A 20,417-nucleotide genomic window follows, 5' to 3' on the forward strand; every position below is an offset into this window, starting at 1 on the left:
CAGAGCGGCACTTAATCTACCCATGATCCTGTCCACTTCATCCGGAGTCACAGGGTCAAACTCCTCCCAAATAATGTCGGCCAGACCCGTCGTTCCCCCCTCGTCAGATACTGCCCAGTTGGAGTCCAGACCGGTCCGGATCTGAGCGATTTTGTCCAGCAGATGCTGACTAAACTCCTCGGCCTGTCCTCACAAGATTATAGTTGCAATCACATGATTAAAGGACATGGAAAAGGTGTGAGGCTTTGATAAATGTGATCATGGCTGTCATCTTGACTTTTTTACATCCACTCCTGCAGATGCCCCTGAGGCTTAGCTACACAATATGTTAAATGTATTTTAAGTATAGAAATGGGTGAATAAATGAAGTATTCTGGCTAGTATCACATTCATTCATTCATTTGTACATTCATTCATTTAGTGTATTTAACATGCAAGGGTTTTTTTGGTAGAAGAAATATCCTGGTTTGACCTTGAACCTGGTTGCTGGGCACTGTGGGTAGGAGTCTTCTCAGCTTCTTTATTTACAAAAATTCTTCCTCACAAAAAGCACACATGCACTTTTTGTTACATTTTAAAAGTCCTCTATCCTCGCTTGATTTTTCAAAAAAACAAAAAACAAAACCCTACAATATGGAATGGGAAGATATTCTACAAAGCAAGGAGCTGGACCTCTAACATCTGTGGTGTAAGGCTATTGCCTCCAGAAACATAGTATAGTGTAAAGGAGAGTTGCTTGCTACATATTTACCTCTAAACAGTTAGACCAGCTGTTATTTAGGATCTAAAATTCTTAGAATTAGATCCTTTACGCCTTTTAGGGTAGGGGGAAGTTTTCCCTAAGCTGATGTACTTTTCTTTTTTTTTTTTTGGCATTGTTAGATGTAACCATTTGTCTTTTCCTGACCCAATGGGCTATTGACTTACTTATATATTTATTTAACATCTATTAGACTAACCTGTCCCAACACGCAATTGACTGGCTAATTTTAAGTCCATTTACATACAGATAAGCTGGAAGTACATAACATGTAGATATCCTGAACTGCTTTTGAATTGATATATAGAAAAACAGAAAGTAGCATGCCACATTCACATGTGAGAGATAACTTTTATAGTTCCTTAATTTTTAATTAATTTTTAAAATAATCCTAATGGCCTGTAGAGCAGAAGACTGCATGTAGATTTTAAAAATAATAATTCTGAAAACAAAAATATTTATTATGATTGTTTGATCCAAATGGCAAAATATCATGTTTCAAAATGATATTTAATATTCATTTGCATTTATATGACACAGGTACATATTGACTTCACTTTTTTAATATTTAACACTCACAATTTCACAGTATGCGAATTCAGTGAAAGTTTTAAGATTAACTGTGTCATTAAAATGCTTGTAGATATTGCTACAAATGATTAGAATTTAACTGGAATTCCGGTAAAAGACAGTGTCAGAAATGTATCTATGCTAGATAAGGGAAAGAGGTGAAGATAATGAATAATGACAGAGATTTCTGTAATTATAATTATGCTAGCTCTTGCACTGATTGTTGTTTCTCATTAAACATCCAAAGCAATGTGAAGTATGTCTACTATACAAGATTTCTTGTGTTGGCTTCTAGGTTGAAATGTGATGCTTTCATTTCTTATGTTTTTGTATTTCAAAATTTTGTTCTAGGGTAGTACAGGTGGTGTTGGAGAAAAGGTGAGTGATAAAATTACTTACAAGCACTTGGCACTAGTCTGTATGAATAAGTATATAGCATCCAGTTAGTGTAAAAAAATAGCCACTTTTATTTGATTCAGGAATAAAAGAGATTAAAGTGGTTAAAGAGTACATAATCATCTAAGGAAAATAACACTTGGGCTATAATTTCTTAGGCTGATCTTGGTAAGTAGTTCCAAGATCTAATTCTCCAGAGAAAAGATTTCATACTCTTACCCTTATCTAAACAGGGGAAAAAATGTACCAATGCAATACAGCAGAGAATAAATGGGTCCATCATCATCCTGGGCTGATAAAAACTATTCCTATTCCACATCTTTATATACTTAATGCTGAAATAAAAGCAAGATTGAAATAGTGAGTTGATTCTGAGTGGCCCTACCATCCCTGCTTTCCATATGTATTCATTCCTTACAACTTACTCTCTAACAATAACTTTTTTTCTTTTCTTATAAAGTGAAAACACATGGCACAAATGTTGTTCAAGCAAGGCCATTAACCGAAGTAATATTGAATGACTTCTACTGTGAAAGTATTAAATTCAGAAGAAAACATTTTATCGATTTGAATAATTTCCGTGATGGTCCACCACTGCTCTGATCTGGATAGAAAGGGGTTTTTGTGCAGGGCCTGCATACACACAAAGGGGTTTTTTTAGTAGCGTAGAAAGAGATGTTTGCTCCCGTCTGGCACTTCAAAGGGAGGCATGGCTTGGATTCAGCATTTCATTTAAAAAGGATTCTTCATATTGCTGAGCCCTGCTTCTCCTGAGAAATTCCACAGCCCAGTGATCAACCAGGTGTCCAGAGGAAATCAGCAAGGGACAATCAAGGAATGAGTTCCCTCCACTGTTCTTCAGCAATAGTTATTCATGTGGACATTATACACCAGGCCACTTGTGCTTATGGAAACCATGCCTCAGACCCCTGCGTGGACCCAAACCCATCACATCTCTACTATCCAGTAAAGCAGAAATCGTTCATTTTTCAGGTTTCTGTGTGAACCTTCAGAAAAGTAGAATTGCTTTAAGGACTCAGCTTGTTAAAGCTAATGAGACTCTTAAGAGTACAGTTGTACTTTTCATGGAGCCAATGTGAAAGCCTGAAAAAAAAGATACGTGTTAACTAGTAGCAGAGAGATTGTTCAAACCTAATGCTCTTAGCCCAAATCATTTCCAAAGCTGGAAGAGTAGAAACCTAATAACAGCATTTCTTACCACTGGCAACTTCAACTTCCAGAATTCCCCAGCCCTAATAAATAGCCAGTGCCATTGTACGAAAAGCCAAAAGTCTACCTAACATATCTTCATGACTGTGGAGACTTTGTATTCAATTTAACATTGGATATGGGAGGAAACAATCATACTTTTAACTGCTATGTTATATAGTTCTGATATGGTTTTCCACAGGGAGCTCAAGGACAGAAAGGAGTCAAAGGCAGCAAAGGTGATAAGGTAATATTTTCTTACTATAATATCAAGCAATCTTATAGAGACCTGGGATATTTTTTTCCTCGTTTGTTCTTCAGACTAGTTTGGCATCTGGCATCAGGCTAGAAACTAGGAGACTGAGTTCTAGTCCCGCTTTAGACATGAAAGCCAGTTGGATGACTTTGGACCAGTCACATACTGTCAGCCCAATTCATCTCACAGGACCATGTTGTGAAGAAAATAGGAGGGAGAATTAGATATGTTTTCTGCCTTTAATTAATTATAAATATAATAAAGGTGAGATTAAAAAAAATATAGAATACTGGACAAAATGGATGTTTTACATTTTGGCCTATTTATAGAAGAATTATGTTTCTTAGGATGTTGTACAAGGAAACTTCTGTACAAGGAACTTTATGAAGTCCTAGATTTGTAAGATTGGTTTCTAGCTGCGTGTTGCTTCCCTTCAAGACTTTAAAGAAGAAAATGAGTGGTTTAGCTTCCTCAATACCAGTTTTTTCAAACTTGTCAACTTGAAGATCTGTGCACTTCAGCTGTCATTCATTCCCTAGCCTGCATTTGCCAAGTTTGAAAAATACTGATTTATAACATTCCTGATCAGTCGGGCTAAATCTGAAAAATCTCTTCTGTCTCTACATGACTAACTTAAAAACCCAGGATTTCTTTTCAAGAATGGAAATAATGTTATAACTATGTAGGGCCGAAGTCTAAGTTCAACACAGCAGGGTGTCAAATTTTCCACCAAGAATTGACAGATGTGGTATAGCCAGCTGAAGAAATGCATTATTCCAGGTGTTCATTTTATGATGTCAGCATTTAAAATTGCACTAGTCTTTTTCTATGACAAAATTATGATTATTCTCAAGTACTTGTGCATAGCAACATATGTTAAACAGTATAAGAGATGCAAGATCTCTTTTCTTCTTTCAAGATGGAGATTACATTTATGTGAGCTTAAAAAAACCACATATTCACAGTCTTTATATTAAGATCAATATTGTCAAAGTAATTTTTGCTCCAATGTATTAAAGATGTAATTCTAAAATGTCATTTTAGGACAAAGCCAGGGACCGAAGTAGGAATAGGGAAGATAAATGGGTGATAGATAATTGAAGAAATGCACATTTAAAGGGAAGCCTCGGAGTGTAAAGACAAAATCATGAAGAGAAAAAATTAGCATAATATTAATGGAGATTCTCAGTCATCCAGGTCATAGTTATCCCAACAGTGCTTTTTCATGAGGCAACTGTATTTTCTTGTTTTTCTTTGAAGTTGTTTCACTTCTCATCCAAGAACCTTCTTCAGCTCTGACTCTTCTGCTCTTTCAAAGACAGCAAAGTCCACATTTTGGTCAGAGAGGACAACTGGTTTGAAAGAGGGGTCAAAGAGGCCATCTATGTCAAAACTGAACAGCCCTTGCTCAACAGAGGGGGAGGAATATGATATCATCTACCTCCAGTTTACAACACAGTCCTTTCAGCAGTTCCAAGAAGGCTCCACAACCATTTGCACTACTCAGGTGACCCTGATGACACAAATAAACCTCCAGGTGGCCTCAACGACTCTCTAAAAGAATGCAAATGATCAGCTGCCTGCAAAGAGTATAAATCGTTCCATTCCCCACCATCCAGTTAGAGCTGAAGAAACTTTCTTGGTTGAGAAGTGAAACATCTTCAAAGAAAAACAAGAAAGTCCAGTTGTGAAAAAGCATCTTTGGGATAATATAAATGGAAACGTTATACCTATGTTTAAAGGTCACATTCATCCTTGTTCATTGTTTTAAAAAAAGCATGCAAATTATAATTACTTCACTCAGGACTAGTTAAATATAATTATCTCTGTCCTTATATCATTTGTGTCTCATTGCCAATTTATTATTTTAGTAAGTTTTAGTATAATATACCATCTTGTTTTAGTTGGTTATTAGTATATTTTCTTTTCCTTTTGTGTTGTGCCATAGTCACACGGTCTGATTTGGGCAACATGTAAATGATCTATAAAGAAATAAACACATCCAAGATCAGTACCTATGGAGATTATTAGTCATCCAGGTCATGATTGTCCCAAAGGTGCTTTTTCAAAAGACAACTGGACTTTCCTGTTTTTCCATGAAGATGTTTCACTTCTCATCCAAGAAGCTTCAGTCAGAACTGAAGAAGCTTATTGGATGAGAAGCAAATTACCTTTTGAAAAAGCACCTTTGGGAAAAATCCAAGATCAACTCCCCCAAACTTTTAATTAAAGGATAGCTCATTTTTATTCACTTTTTTCTTTGCAGGGATATATGGGTTTCCCTGGAATGTTGGGGCAAAAGGTAAGGTACATCAGGGATGCTCAGTCTGTGCACAGCATGGACATGTGTTGGAGTTAATATTACATAGGGATTTTGAGAGACAATTTAGTCCTAATTTTCTACTCCTAACTATTAAGTATTCAGTGGGACTTAATATTAAATAAATATGGATAAGGTTGCACTGTTCATTCCCAACTCTTGTCATAGTCTTGCCACTATCGAAATTCAAATGGCATAGATTCCCTTCACTCTTTCCCGCCCCCAAACAAGGTAAGTAAACTGTAGACAGTGTAGGATACCCATTGGCCTCTACTTTGTACTTATTTTATATATGTTGAACCAAGTTTAAGGAAGTTTCAGAAGCAAGATCTGTAGAATACATTAGGCTGCTTCTGATAAGGACAATGCAGTGTTTCTGATCCTCAGCAATTTTAGGATGAATCAACTTCCTGGTCTCTCCAGAGTGCAGCCATTCTGGAGCTTGTATGCACGCATCTTAAAGTTACTAAAATTGAGAAACATTGTGTTAATGATTGAAAAGAATGGGATCAGTACAGGTCTCAGCTATTGAGTTCCAGGTAAAAATGTGAAGTTGAAATTATTGTTTAAAAAGCTGAGAATATAAACTGGAAAATTAATAATTTGTGCAATTAAATAACATGAACTGTCATGCAGCTCTTGTTAATTTAATTTGGACTAGTGGATTTTTGCCATGACTATTACGCCTGAGTTTTTAGAATTGTATACATATCTGGTTAAAATAACCATCTGTTCATAACTGTAAGGACCACATTTTCTTTTACCTAGAAAATACATTAAAATTCTTCAAGCTAGTTTCACACTAGTTAATCATTTGAGGGGGGGAAAGTAGGTTGATTTGAGTAGTTGTAGAAAAATGTATTTGGTGCTGCTGATGTCATTGCTCATTGTTTCATTTCTAATTTTGATGTTCCAGTAATGTTCAGAGGAAATTGTTTTCTCTGTCCTAAGAGAAAAGTTGTAACTGCCCTTGGAGTCCATATGCTGCTAGTAAGCAGGACTGAAGCAATTAGGGAATGGGGCACAAGGAGCTTTCATACATTTCATGCCTCTTCTCTTTCTCCTTTCCCACATTCATAAATCTGACCTTCTGTTTAAAGATGTCTGAATGATGGACAGGCTTTCTATACTTAAGGATTTGAGCTTGTCCGTTTCTACTTAATTATCAGAACCCTTTCTATAACAGGGTAGAGGGTTTCTTGGGAACAATCTGAATTCACATTTATTTGGGCTGATGGTTAACAACCAGGTATGACTGTCTATGGAGATTCTCAATCATCCAGATTACACCTGGGTCCCAAAAAGCAACTGGACTTTCTTGTTATTGTTTGAAGATATTTTGCTTCTTATCCAAGAAGGGTCTTCAGCTCTGGTTGGATGGGAATAGAAGGATTTATATTTATCAAATTCCAAAAAAATAAAAAAATGACCCAGCAAGAGCTCCTCCATAACAGACAAAGAAGAAAACAATAAATGAACCAACATAGTCATTCCATATATTGCAGGAATATTGGAAATTCTCGGGAGGATTTTTAGCCAACACAACATATGTGTACACTTGAAACCCAAGAATACACTAAGGCAGAAGCTTGTCCACCTCAAGGATAAAACACCCAGACACAAACTGAGCAACGTGGTATACGCAGTACTATGCAGTGAGCCATGTGCATATCTGTACATTGGGGAAACAAAACAACGACTTCATAAATGCATGGCACAACATAGGAGAACAAACCCATCAGGACAAGAATTGGCAGTCCATCTGCATTTAAAAGACAAAGACCACTCTTTCGAAGACAACAAAGTCCACAGTTTGGACAGAGAGGACTTCTGGTTTGAAAGAGGGGTCAAAGAGGTCATCGATGTCAAAATTGAACAGCCCTCTCTCAACAGAGGGGAAGGAATATGACATCATCTATCTCCAGTCTCCATTCCCCACCATCCAGTCAGAGCTGAAGAAACTTCTTGGGTGATAAGTGAAATGTCTTCAAAAAATAATAAGAAAGTCCAGTTAACTCATGAAAAAACGTCTTTGGGACCCAGGTGTGACCAGCTTTCTATTCCCGAAAGAGTGCAGCAAGAAAAATATCTAGGGTTTCAGAATAGGATGCAAACACTGGATTGTGGCTTCATTGACCAAGGAAAAAAGAAAGCGAATGAAGCTTTTTATTATTTAGTGTACTAATGGTATAATTATTAAGCTTTTTTCCAAGTTGATGGAGCTATAGTCCAGTATTCTAATGTGCAATATACTTCAGTTAATATTATTTACACAAAAATTTAGAAGGATCTCTTTTTGGAATGCATGTGAGTATCTGCTGAGTTTTGAGTAAGACAGTTTCATAACCAAATGTGTATTTTTGCACTGAAGATTTGGGTTTATCCTTTCTATCCCCATAAAGGGAGAAATGGGTCCAAAGGGGGAACCTGGTGCATCAGGACACAGAGGACCAACTGGACGGCCAGGGAAACGAGGCAAACAAGTAGGAATCCTGTACTACATTTTGTTTATTTTGTTTTAATTCTAACTTCCTTAATATATATTTAATTTTGTTATGTAAATCTAGATAAAATATTTTTATTTCTATAAAAGCCTTGTTTATGATAACTTAAAGAGCCTTGAAGATCTTTGGATTGCAGAAATCAATTTTATATTCAGGTGCAGGGTGAAAACAAGCTTAATTTAATCTAAATCTCATTTATTTATTTATTTATTTATTTATTTATTTATTTATTTATTTATTTATTTATTTATTTATTTATTTATTTATTTATTATTTATGCCTCCTCATACTTCTTGTCTGAATCACAATGCTGGCTTTTTTTTTCTTTTTTTTTCTTTTTTTGTATATAGTTTCTAGCATGCTACTTAAATATTTTCCTTAAAGACTTTGTTAAATTGTTGTATTCTTCGTTCACTGTTGTCATCAAAAACCTATGCTGGCATTAAATTTGTTGTGCCCACGACTGACCATTGGTCTACACTTCTTGCCAATTTCTCCAAATAATGGGTGAGAAAATTTAGATATATCAAGGCTATGACTATAGCTACTGGTCTTATTTATGTTATTAGACAAATCTCATCATAGATTTAACCCTTCTATAGGTTAAATGTTGTTTTGAAACTTCACAGGGAAGAAGCTAGATGGGTACTTAACTATTTGTTAAATAAGAAAGACTTTTCTCACCCACTGAGTCATTTCCTGCCTCCAAAGCCAGCTGACGTCCTCATATTAAATGCCTGTGGTGGCAGCTAAATTAAGAAGGTGTTACTTCCACTTCCATTCTGAGATGTATCTTGCTCAGCTCATTGACTCCTTTAAGTTCATGCCTGGAGTCTTCTCAGGTTAGATGCATTAAGACAGGATATATATAGACCTAGTCTTACAAGTGCCAGATTAATCAACATCATCACAGGCATGACACGCACTCTGTTCCAGTTGCCACAGTTTTAGGAACTCTATTATTGCTGGTGGAAAATGTCTTGAGAATATGTAATATTTGTGGGGAAATGCCCCTGTTTTCAGACCTGTTGTCACCAACCTTTTTCTGCTTCTTTCTCTTCACTTTTCCAATTTCTTCTCTCCCTTACTCTCTGTTTATTAATTGTTTTTGAATCTTGCTGTTCTCTGTTTGTAGTGGCTTTAAGTCTCCTTCCTCAAAGATAACAGACAATTCACTATAAATGTTTTAAACAAATTAGTACATCTATAAACTCCTACATGATTGTTTTGTTTTACTCACACTTTCCTTTTCCTTAAAAAAGATCAAAGCAAAAAATATTGGCAAGAAAAACCAAATGCACAGGAATAGAAAATGTGATACCTGGTTCAACAGTAGCCACTGTGAGAGGGATATAGGTGTCCTAGTAGGTCATCACTTAAGTATGAGCCAGAAATTGGTTGCAGCTGCCAAAAAAGCTAATGCAGTTCTAGGTTGCATCAACAGAAGGATGGTTTCAAGATCATGTACAGTGGTAGTACTGCTTTATACTACACTGGTAAGTCCACACTTGGAATAGTTTTGGTCACCATGATACAAAAAAAGATGTTGAGACCCTAGAAAGAGTGCAGAGAAGAGCAACAAAGATGATAAGGGGTCTAGAGGCTAAACCATTACAATGAACAATTGAGGAAACTAGGAATATCTAATCTAATGAAGAGAAGGACTAGGGATGATAGCAATCTTTTAGTACTTGAGTGGCTGCCACAGAGATGAAGGAGTTAACCTATTCTCCAAAGCACCAGAGAGCAAGGCAAGAAGTAATAGGTGGAAGATCATTAAAGTGAGATCCAACCTAGAGTTAAGGAGAAATTTCTTGACATTGAGAACAATTAATCAGTGCAACAGCTTACTTCTAGATGTCATGGATGCACTATCATTGGCAGTTTTCAAGAAGAAGCTGCACAGCTATTTGTCCAGAGTGATATAGGATCTTCTGCTTGAGCAGAGCATTGGATTAGAAGCTCTCCAAGGTCCCTTCCAATTCTATTGTTCTATGTTCTATATATTCATGGTACACTCTGTGATCAACCTACAGATCAGCTTTATATACCAGTAGCCTATGGGAGTTAATATGGTTATCCATAAGGCACTAGGTTAAAGGCACCAGCCTAGAAACCAGGAGACTGTGAGTTCCAGTCTCACTTTAGGCAAAATCAGCTGAGTGACCTTGGGCCAGTCATTCTCTCTCAACCATAGGAAGTAGACAATGCAAACCGCTTCTGAAAAATCTTGCTGAGAAAATTGCAAGAACAAGCCTAGGTTATTGACAGGAGTCAAAATTGACTCAAACACACCCACCCTCACACACAAATCAAAACACAATTAGTAGAAACAAGTGCTTATCTTAATGCTGTACAGTGCCATTGCTGTGGAAGTACATATGAAATAAAGCAAGACATGCCTAGCGCTATATAACTCTTAGCCACTGGTTGGAACTCATGGCATTAAGCAATGTATTCCCTCAGTATTTCTTCCATTAAAAGATTGCATGCCAGAAACATCATCATTTATCCTCCAAGTGGTCTTTCAAAAAGCTGTCTAGGTCTTTTGTTACTGCAGATCTTGTGATGGTATAATTATATCCACAATAATAAATTGTTACAAGTAAAAAGTAAACACTCCTGATGGCTTCATGATTTTTATTGTCACCTACCTGTGTTTTGTTTTTTGTTTTTTTGTTTTTTTGTCCTCCTGGTCTTACGTATAGCCCTGGAAGTTTCAGATAGCAAATTGTCCAAGAAGTAGCTCCTGTTTAAGCTTGTCAAAATCAGCCAAACTCAGCTTGGCAGCAGTAAAATATGTCTTTGTAAATTATTTTTTCCTGGGAATGATCTGGTTTGAGAAAGAGGATTCTCCTATACCCAAGCAAACATTATTTTTGTCTTGGAGAAATTACCCATTCATGGAAAATGCAGAATAGGAAAATAAAGAAAATATTTTTGACGATATATAAATGCATTTTTTTTCAGATAAGTACATGGACACATATAGGAGACATAAGGAGCTGTGGGTTGACTTTATTTAAAATAAATTCTTACTTTGGATTACCAAACTATATCTGAAGAGTTTTATTGCTTGGATTAACAGGCGTGTTAGATTTATAGCTTAAGACAGTGTTTTTCAAGCTTGACAACTGTAGATGTGTGGGGCATGTTTTTCTGGGGGATTCTGGGAATTCAAGTTAAATTGCCAGGTTTGAAAAATACTGACTTTTTAATTTCCTTTATATTACAGCTTATAGTGTATATGTAAGGAAATAGTTATACGGTTCTTTTTTTAGGGACAAAAAGGAGACATAGGACCCCCTGGAAGTATAGGCCCACCAGGTAGGCCTGGTCCTCCTGGAGTATCAGGTCCAACAGGACAGTTAGTAGCAGGTAAGACTGGGCTTTCTTATAGCTGACTTATGCTTAAATTTTAATAATATAATAATGCTAAACAGAATATACCTTTCATGTTTGTTCAATCATTAGCTGAAGGAATTTCATTAAGTTAGCATTTTAGGGGTCAATAGGCTTTGGGGAAGGTATAGGTGGAATTCAGTAAGCAAACTACCATGGCTAAAATCACATGGCGCATCTCTCCCCCTTCCTTGATAATTACACTATATGCTGGAGGGCATTCAGTGGTAGGAAAAACAGTATAGTATTATCCTCTGTCTCCTTGAAGTTGTGATAAGAGTGGAATTGATAGTTGATGTGATATATATCATATAAGAGAAAAAGCAAACAAGGAACAGATTGTTTCCCTCCCTGCCTGAACTAGATAAGAGAGATGTACAGAGATATCAGTCACTGTGCAGTCATCTTAAATGGAAGATTATTGATACATTCATCCATTTTAACATTAATGTAAATGCAGCATTATGTAGAATTCTAAAGCTTATGATACCAGCATTTTAACCTGGTGTTAACACATAAATTACCTTTGTTTTTTCATATGTTGCTTTTGGATATACCTATCATATAATAAAAGTATGTACTGTAGCCTATGTAAAAACTTGACCCGTCTTAATAAAAAATTTTTTTGCTTTGCCTGAAGTACTTATGGTAGTGTCAGGAAATGAAAAAGTCACTTTGCAAATGTATTGGGTGCTTTTCTCTTAAATTCAGGAACTCCATGCCAAGTCAGGTGCCCAGGTTTTGGGGCAAAGCTGCAGCCCATGAAAAATATAGGCTGAATCAGTAAAAATGGTTCAGTTACATCTTAGAACTTGAAGACAGGCAATCTATGCAAAAGAGCATTGTTTGTTTATTTATTCAATTTACATAGCTGTCCTTCTTATGTTTACATGACTCTAGATGGCTTACAATAAATTACATAAAATACACACTATAACAAAATAGAAAATAAAAATAAAACACATAGCAGTCAAGCATTGTATACCAATCATCCACACAGTCAGGAAACAGGCTCTGTCCCACGCCCAGGACTTCAGGCTCAGGTACAAGGTCAAGTTTTCAAGGCCTACAAAACACCAATAGGGATGGGACCAATCTATTTTCAAGGGGAATGATGTTCCAAAGAGTGAGTGCCACAGAAGAAAAGATTCTTCTTCTGGCTCCATGAGACAATATTTCCTAGATGATGGTACCTTCCTGCCAAACCTGGTAAGGAAGAGATGATCTTATATGTATCCCAATCTTAACCAATGAAGGACTTTAAAGATGACAATCAGGACCATAAATTGCACTCAAAAGCACACTGAAATCAATGCAGATCACCGGGTAAAGGTTTCACCTCTGTTGAATAACTGGCACTAGTAACTTCCCATGCTCTTGCATTTTGCACCAGTTGGAGCTTCCTAATACTCTTAAAGGATAGTCCACTGTAAAACATATTGCAATATTTCAGTCTGAAGATCACAAACTCACGAGTGACTGTGAGCAAGGCCCCCCAGCCTAGGTATGGGTACATATGATACACAACCCAAAGTTACACAAAGGCCCTCCTAGCTATGAATACCACTGTTCTTCAAGCAGGAGTTGCAAGTCCAAGAGGATCTGTTAACTGGGCTTGTGGTGATATGCCACGTGCATTGCTGGAGCAGCTAACGGCTCTCCAGCAACCCAGACTAGCTGTCTCTTGTCCTGCAATTGGCTAGCCCCAGGCGGCAAGAGTGGGTTCAAACCTATTTGCTGCCGCCTAGGGCTAGACTATATATTGTGGCTGGTTGCAGCCAAGTTTCAGTACAGTTCTAGCAAGAATAAAGTATGTGTTATCCTGTAGTCAGCCTCGTGTCTTCCTTCCTGCACCAAAGAGCCCACTACTTAACAGTGGCGACGAGGATGGGATCCTGCTTCACCGATTAAGAGCTGAAGTCAACGAGGGGTCGGCAGCACACGCCGGAGGGAAGAGGCATTTTCCTCCCCCACTCTCTAAGCCAGCTAGCAAACCACACTAGCGGCCTCACGCTCAGCGGACGCATTCCCTGAGCCTAGAAGCAGGATCCGAAGATCGCAGGAAACTGAAGGAAGAATGTCAAAGGTCGGCAAATTAAGAGAATTTGATGTGAAGCATCCGGAAGAATGGCCATCTTACCTTTCGCAAGTAGAAAACTATCTGAGAGCAAATCAGATTGCAGAGGAAGGCCGCAACATTGCTTTGCGTGTGCGGCCCAGCAACCTTTGACTTGGCAGAGAATCTTTTTGCGCCGACGCCCATCGAAGCAGTCTCATACGCAGATCTTAAGAAGAAGCTAACCGGGCACTTCCAGCCCAAGATGTCTGAAATGGCTTGGAGATTCAAATTCGACCAAAGAGTGCAGCTACCTCTGGAGACAGCTTTGGAGTTCATTGTGAGCCTAAAACAGGCCGCACGCCTTTGCAAGTTCTCAAACTTAGAAGAACGACTAAGAGACTGGCTTGTCTGTGGCCTTCAGGACAGAATGCTTCAGCAGAGACTGTTTGCTAGACCCAACTTAATGTTTTCTGAGGCACAGGATGAGGTGATGGCCAACGAAGCTGCCGGGGGTGCAGTGCAGACAGTTCAGCCTACCAAACCTTCAAAGGTTGAAGAATTGGTCCATCTTGAGGTCGCCAAATGTGCCGGAGAATCGTCAGAGGAAGAAGAACCCGAAATCAACAGACTTCAAAGGCAATCCAATGTGCAACACCACAACAACCACCAGTGAGAGGACAATTACAAGGCAGTTCTCTTACCAAGATGTAAGGGGTGCGGAGGCAACAATTTTTGTGCCAATTGCAGATTTCGTTCGGCCATGTGTAGAGCTTGTGGAAGAACAGGCCACATTGCGGTGGTTTGCAGAGCCCGCCAGAGAGACCGGCCACCCAAACACCAGTTGAAAGAACCGACTAGGAGAGGTACTGGGGCCCAGGGTCCAGTTAGTGTGGGATTCTTCAGAAGCCGTAGTAGCATATGCCGCACTGGGGCTCGATGCCCCCTCAAACCCAAACTTAAGCTCTTGGTAGAGCTACAAGGAGTTCCATGTAAGATGGAATTGGACTCCGGCTCTGCAGTCTCAATCATTTCACAAGACACATTTGACTTCGTGTGTAGGCGCAGTAACAATTGCGCTAAACTCAGATATCATTTTAATGGATTTCCAAAACGCTCACTTTAAAGTTAAGGGTGAACCCATGTTATTGGTAAAATTTAAAGGGCTTTTGGGGTACCTGGATGTAATAGTAGTAGGGCGCCAAAGAACAAGTCTTATTGGACTTGATTGGTTTGATGCCTTAGGTATTCAGATTACTGGCATCAACCGGACACAAACTGCAGACCTCATGTCAGTGTGTGAAGAATACGTGGATGTTTTTGATTCAATCCTAGGGACATACACAGGGCCGCCTATTTCTTTTAAGTTAGATCCTAACATTGTTCCAATTAGAGTTAAACCTTGCAGGGTCCCCTTTGCCTTAAAATACAAAATTGATTCTGAAATCGATAAGCTTGTAGAACAGGGCGTGTTACAACCTGTTGATGGGGGGAGGGAGTGGAAAACTCCTATAGTCACTCCACTTAAAGCCAATGGGGAAATTTGCATTTGTGCTTATAAATGCACTCTAAATAAAGCCCTCAAGCAACACGCTTACCCGGTCCCTGTGGTCAACCATATTTTAGCCTCCTTGCAAGGGGGAACCATTTTTTGCTAAACTTGATTTAGCACAGGCCTATCAGCAATTGCCGGTTGATGGGGCCACAGCCACGGCTCAAACGATCGTGACTCACAGAGGGGCGTTCAAAGTTAAACGCTTACAGTATGGAGTCAGTGTTGCACTGAGTATTTTCCAAGGGATAATGGAATGTACACTTAAGGGCATCCAGGGCGTCTGCCCTTATTTTGATGATGTTCTTATTGCAGGGGAATCCCGTGAAGTGTTGGCCAGAAGGCTCAGGGCTGTTTTGCAGAGGCTTCACAAAGCAGGCCTCAAATTAAAAAAGAACAAGTGTAGTATTGGGGTTTCTTCAACAGAATTCCTGGGTTTCCGAATTGATGCTAACAGCATTCACCCCGCTGATTCTAAAGTGAAGGCCATTAAAATGGCTCCTAGGCCCAAATCAAAACGAGAGCTACAAGCATTCTTGGGCCTCCTAAACATCTATCACACATTTCTACCTCATAAGGCCGCAATAGCAGAGCCCCTCCACAGGCTTCTAGATAAGAAAGCTCCATGGAAATGGACTAACTTACATGAAAAATGTTTCCAGGACTTAAAAGCACTATTGTCAGAAAAGTCCACTGTAACTCAGTACAAAGAGTCTAAACCTGTATGTCTTGCATGTGATGCATCTCTCCATGGGGTGGGGGCAGTTTTAAGTCACATAGAAAAAAAGGGGAAACAGGTTCCTATAGCATTTTACTCAAAGACATTGTCCTCTGCTGAGCGCAACTATGCTCAGATTGACAAAGAGGCCCTGGCCAGAGTTGCTGGAATTAAAAAATTTCATGATTACTTATATGGCAGGGATTTCACTGTCTACACTGACCACCTCTGTTGGGACTTTTCACAACAGACAAACAAACCCTCCACATACTATCTCCAAGAATGTTGAGATGGTCTATTTTTCTGTCTGCATACAATTTTAAACTAATTCACAAACCAGGGAAGGAAATGGGCCATGCTGATGGCCTCAACAGACTACCACTGCCACTAATGGATCCAGATCCAGCTCCTGCTGCTAGAATATTTTCCATACAGGACATACCTGAGTTTCCCCTCCATGCAGGGGACATTGCTGCTGAAACTGTCACAGATAAAATACTTAGTAGAGTGTTGTCATGGGTATACACGGGCTGATTGGAAAAAAGTCCAGGCTCTGAATTTCAAAGTTTTTTTTTGTCAGGAGACATGAGTTGTCTGCACATAAAGGGTGCATTTTATGGGGAGACAGAGTCATAATTCCCACTTCCCTAAGAGACAGGGTTTTACACTCATTACCTGAAGGCCATCCAGGCATTGTCAAAATGAAAGCTTTAGCTAGAAGCTACCTTTGGTGGCCTGGCCTTGATAAGGCCATTGAAAGTCAAGTCCATGGTTTTTATACATGCAAGCAATCTAGGCCTGAAATGCCACAGACTCCAGTTCACAGGTGGGAGGAAACACACACTCCCTGGTCTAGGATTCACATAGACTCCGCTGGGCCTTTTCAAGGGCAACTCTTCCTGATAGTAGTGGATAGCCACTCCAAATGGCTGGAAGTAATTCCAGTTCCTAACATGACTACTGCTAGGACCATCCAGGTGCTGAGAAAACTCTTTGCAAAACATGGGTTGCCTGATTTCTTAGTTTCAGACAATGGGGCCCAATTCACTGCTGCTGAATTTCAGGCTTTCCTTAGAGCTAATCTCATCAGACATGCAACGTCTGCACCCTTTCATCCATCTTGAGCCTTGGTGGAGCAGTGGGCTAATGCCTCCTTAAGTAACACCAGCTGCCTGCAATTAGTGCAGGTTCGAGTCCCACCAGGCTCAAGGTTGACTCAGCCTTCCATCCTTCCGAGGTAGGTAAAATGAGGACCCAGATTGTTGGGGGCAATTAAGCTGACTTTGTAATAATGCCGCTTGGGGTGTGTGTGTGTGAAAGCCCTAATAAGCAGGCATATACATAGAATGAAGGCTACTGCTAAGCTTGTAAGCCGCCCTGAGTCTTCGGAGAAGGGCGGGATATAAATGGAATTAAAATAAATAAATAAATAAATAAATCTTCTAATGGTCAAGCTGAACACATGGTTAGGACAATGAAGGAGGCACTCAAGCACATTGTCACAGGTGACTGGCATCACAGATTGGCAGATTTTTTACTCTGCCAGTATTCTACGCCCTGCAGTGCCACAGGTAAAAGTCCTGCAGAACTACGTTGTGGGAGGCGTTGATTACTAAACTGGGACAGGTTGCATCCAGACAGAGTGGTAGCAGAAGCCTCTCGACCAAAGCCTCCAAGGGGGCTGCACATGGGCAATTGGGTTTGAGCCAGGAACTATGGTCAAGGGAATTTATGGGTTCCTGGTCAAATAACCAAGGCATCCGGACCCCTATCTTATGAAGTGGGGCTGGATGGAGGGCGAGTTGTCAGAAGACACATTGATCAACTTAGGAAAATTTTCCAGAATGGCCACTAAGTGAGGACTGCATCATAAGTCCTTCCCAAGGTCCTCAAAGTTGCGGCCAAGCCAGCCCTCACTTGGACCACCAGGGTTTTTCCTTCTCAGTGGAGATGGAATCTGAGGAAGAACCGGGTAGCATGGGAGTGCAACATGGAACCCCTGACGAAGCGAGCCAGCCAAATTTCATCAACCGCTGTGCCTACTCTGCTGAACAGACTGACTCTGGGTTGGGCCAACCTGGTGAGGCCAGCCAGAGCGTTTCGATTCCCCTTGACTCTGGAGCACAAAGGGACATGGGTCTACCCAGCCCACTGGGTAAGCTGGTAGACCACAAAGTGATGGGAATTCCAAGACATTCCTCTAGGCCACACAAGCCTCCTGCGTACCTCACAGATTACATTGTAAAATAAAGTGATGTATAGTGTTGTAAAACTTGTTACCACTAACTACAGAAACTTGTGCATTGTGAAACTGCCATTACTGCAATGTAAGCCTGTTCATTAGACGTTGTTTAATCTCATTGTAGCCACAGTGAATTTATTATTTATTATTTTTATTACTTTTATTATTATCACTACAGTTGTATGTGAGTTGATTAATAAGTCTTGAAGCTGTCAAGACTAATCGTGGTTGTCATAGTCTGATCTAAGAGGGGAGGGGTGTTATGTACTGGGCTTGTGGTGATACACCACGTGCGTTGCTAGAGCAGCTAACGGCTCTCCAGTAACCGAAACTAGCTGTCTCCTGTCCTGCAATTGGCTAGCCCCAGGCGGCAAGAGTGGGTTCAAACCTATTGGCTGCCGCCTAGGGGCTAGACTATATATTGTGGCTGGTTGCAGCCAAGTTTCAGTACAGTTCTAGCAAGAATAAAGTATGAGTTATCCTGTAGTCAGCCTCGTGTCTTCCTTCCTGCACCAAAGAGCCCAATACTTATCACCATCCCTAGGTTTATACATGTATTCTCCAGTTTATTAGAGTTAAAACAAAATATATTTACAGCACTTGTGCTTTGTAAATATTAATGGTTTAGATGGTAACCAAGGCCCAGTTTGCTTTTTCTAGTACGTCTGTGTCTATTTCACAACTTCCTAATTTGGCAATCTGATATTTTTTAGGGCAACTAATGGGGCCAAAAGGGGAAAAAGGACTTCCAGGACCTGCAGGGAAATGTCTCTGCAACTCTGAGCCAAATGTGAATGGCCCACCATATGAGGAGCCACTGTTTGGAGAGGCCTTTTCCAAAGTACCTGCAGTAAGTGAGTTTTGACAAGAATTAAGATGGGCATAAGGGACGCGGTGGCTCAGTGGGTTAGGACACTGAGCCTGTCGATCAGAAGGTTGGCAGTTTGGTGGGTCGAATCCTGAGTGCCGCTTAACAGAGTGAGTGCCTGTTACTTGTCCCAGCTTCTGCCAGCCTAGCAGTTCGAAAGCACATTAAAATGCAAGTAGAAAAATAGGGACCACTACGGTGGGAAGGTAACAGCGTTCCGTGCGCCTTTGGCGTCTAGTCATGCCGGCCACATGACCACGGAGACGTCCTCGGACAAGCGCTGGCTCTTTGGCTTTGAAACGGAGGTGAGCACTGGCCCCTAGATTCGGAAACGACTAGCACACATGTGCGGGGGAACCTTTACCTTTACTAAGATGGGCATATTATGTAATTGAATTGAAGCATGACAGGATTGCTTTGCTGATGAACTGAGGTAACTGTAATAACTAAGCTCAATGCTTTTAAAGTTGCACTCTTCAAACACACAGGTAGTCCTGACTTACTGACTGCCTCATTTAGCAACTACTTAAAGTTATGTTGGTGTAAAAAAACAGGTTTGCAAGTAATCCTCGAATATACAGTCATTGCAACTTTATGAAGTCATGTGTTCACCATTTGTGTGCTTCCCAACTATCTTACAATAAGCAGAGTTAATGAAGAACACAGAAGAAAAATAATAAGTTGCGGTCACATGATGTCTTACGTAATAATTGCAGTGACTTGCTTATTGACCAAATAAGAAGTGATGTTGTAAATTCATTGTGGTCAGCTGATTTTCTGCTTAGCAACTATGATTCTTAGAGATGGAGTTGCTGGTACTAATTCTGATTGCTAAGCAAAGGCTACTTGTACTACGTTCCTGCAGTTATTGGGTTAGTAATGTAATGCTTTGCTTCTGAATGAGAACACATCTAATGATACAATTTAATGATACATTTCAAGTACCATTAAATTACATGCTTGCTCTAAATTCCTTGTATCTTTGTCTATGACAGAATAGAACAGGAGGAGTATAATCCTATGTTGTTTTTACCTATATTTTCCCCTTTATGGGGAATAAGCAGATATCCATTTGCACATTTTTTACATTTCTCTTCCAATCCATTTTTCTTAAAAAAAATATTATATGCATAGCAAGTTTACTTTTTCTGCCTTTAATTACACAGGGGCAAGCATTTGAGATATTGCTTAATGATTCGACCACAGAATGCTTTGAAATCCATAACATTTTTTTCTGAATTTGAGGGTCAGCTGGAAAGGTCCATAATATTTATCCCAAGCTATTCAATTTTTGGAATCATCTCATATAACTGTACTGTAATCTATTGCCCTGCATAGATATTATGGTGATCTAGTCTCCCTCTTTTTTCTATTTGCAACTTCCAGATTTTTGTAGTGAATAATCAGGAAGACCTGGAAAGATTAAATACAGAATATGCCCTAGCATTTCGAAGAGATCAGCGGTCTTTATATTTTAAAGATACTTCTGGATGGTTCCCAATCCAGGTAAAAAGAAGAAGAAACAGTGTAACTTTGAAAGCATTTGATTTCTTGATCAGTAAAA

The 20,417-nt window shown here is 39.4% G+C and overlaps 1 protein-coding gene across 1 annotated transcript in view; it reads left to right on the plus strand.

Annotated features, from left to right (window-relative positions):
• Positions 1-20,417, plus strand: part of COLQ (collagen like tail subunit of asymmetric acetylcholinesterase) — a 60,457-nt gene that overhangs the window by 22,702 nt on the left and 17,338 nt on the right. Inside the window, exons 7-13 of the mRNA XM_081344156.1 lie at positions 1,682-1,708; positions 3,138-3,182; positions 5,458-5,493; positions 7,914-7,994; positions 11,297-11,393; positions 18,699-18,835; positions 20,240-20,359. Coding sequence (XP_081200282.1) covers positions 1,682-1,708; positions 3,138-3,182; positions 5,458-5,493; positions 7,914-7,994; positions 11,297-11,393; positions 18,699-18,835; positions 20,240-20,359 — 543 coding nt within the window. The remainder of the gene's footprint in view (positions 1-1,681; positions 1,709-3,137; positions 3,183-5,457; positions 5,494-7,913; positions 7,995-11,296; positions 11,394-18,698; positions 18,836-20,239; positions 20,360-20,417) is intronic.

This window comes from Vipera berus (genome assembly GCF_964194415.1).
Source record: "Vipera berus genome assembly, chromosome: Z".
Taxonomy (NCBI): domain Eukaryota; kingdom Metazoa; phylum Chordata; class Lepidosauria; order Squamata; family Viperidae; genus Vipera; species Vipera berus.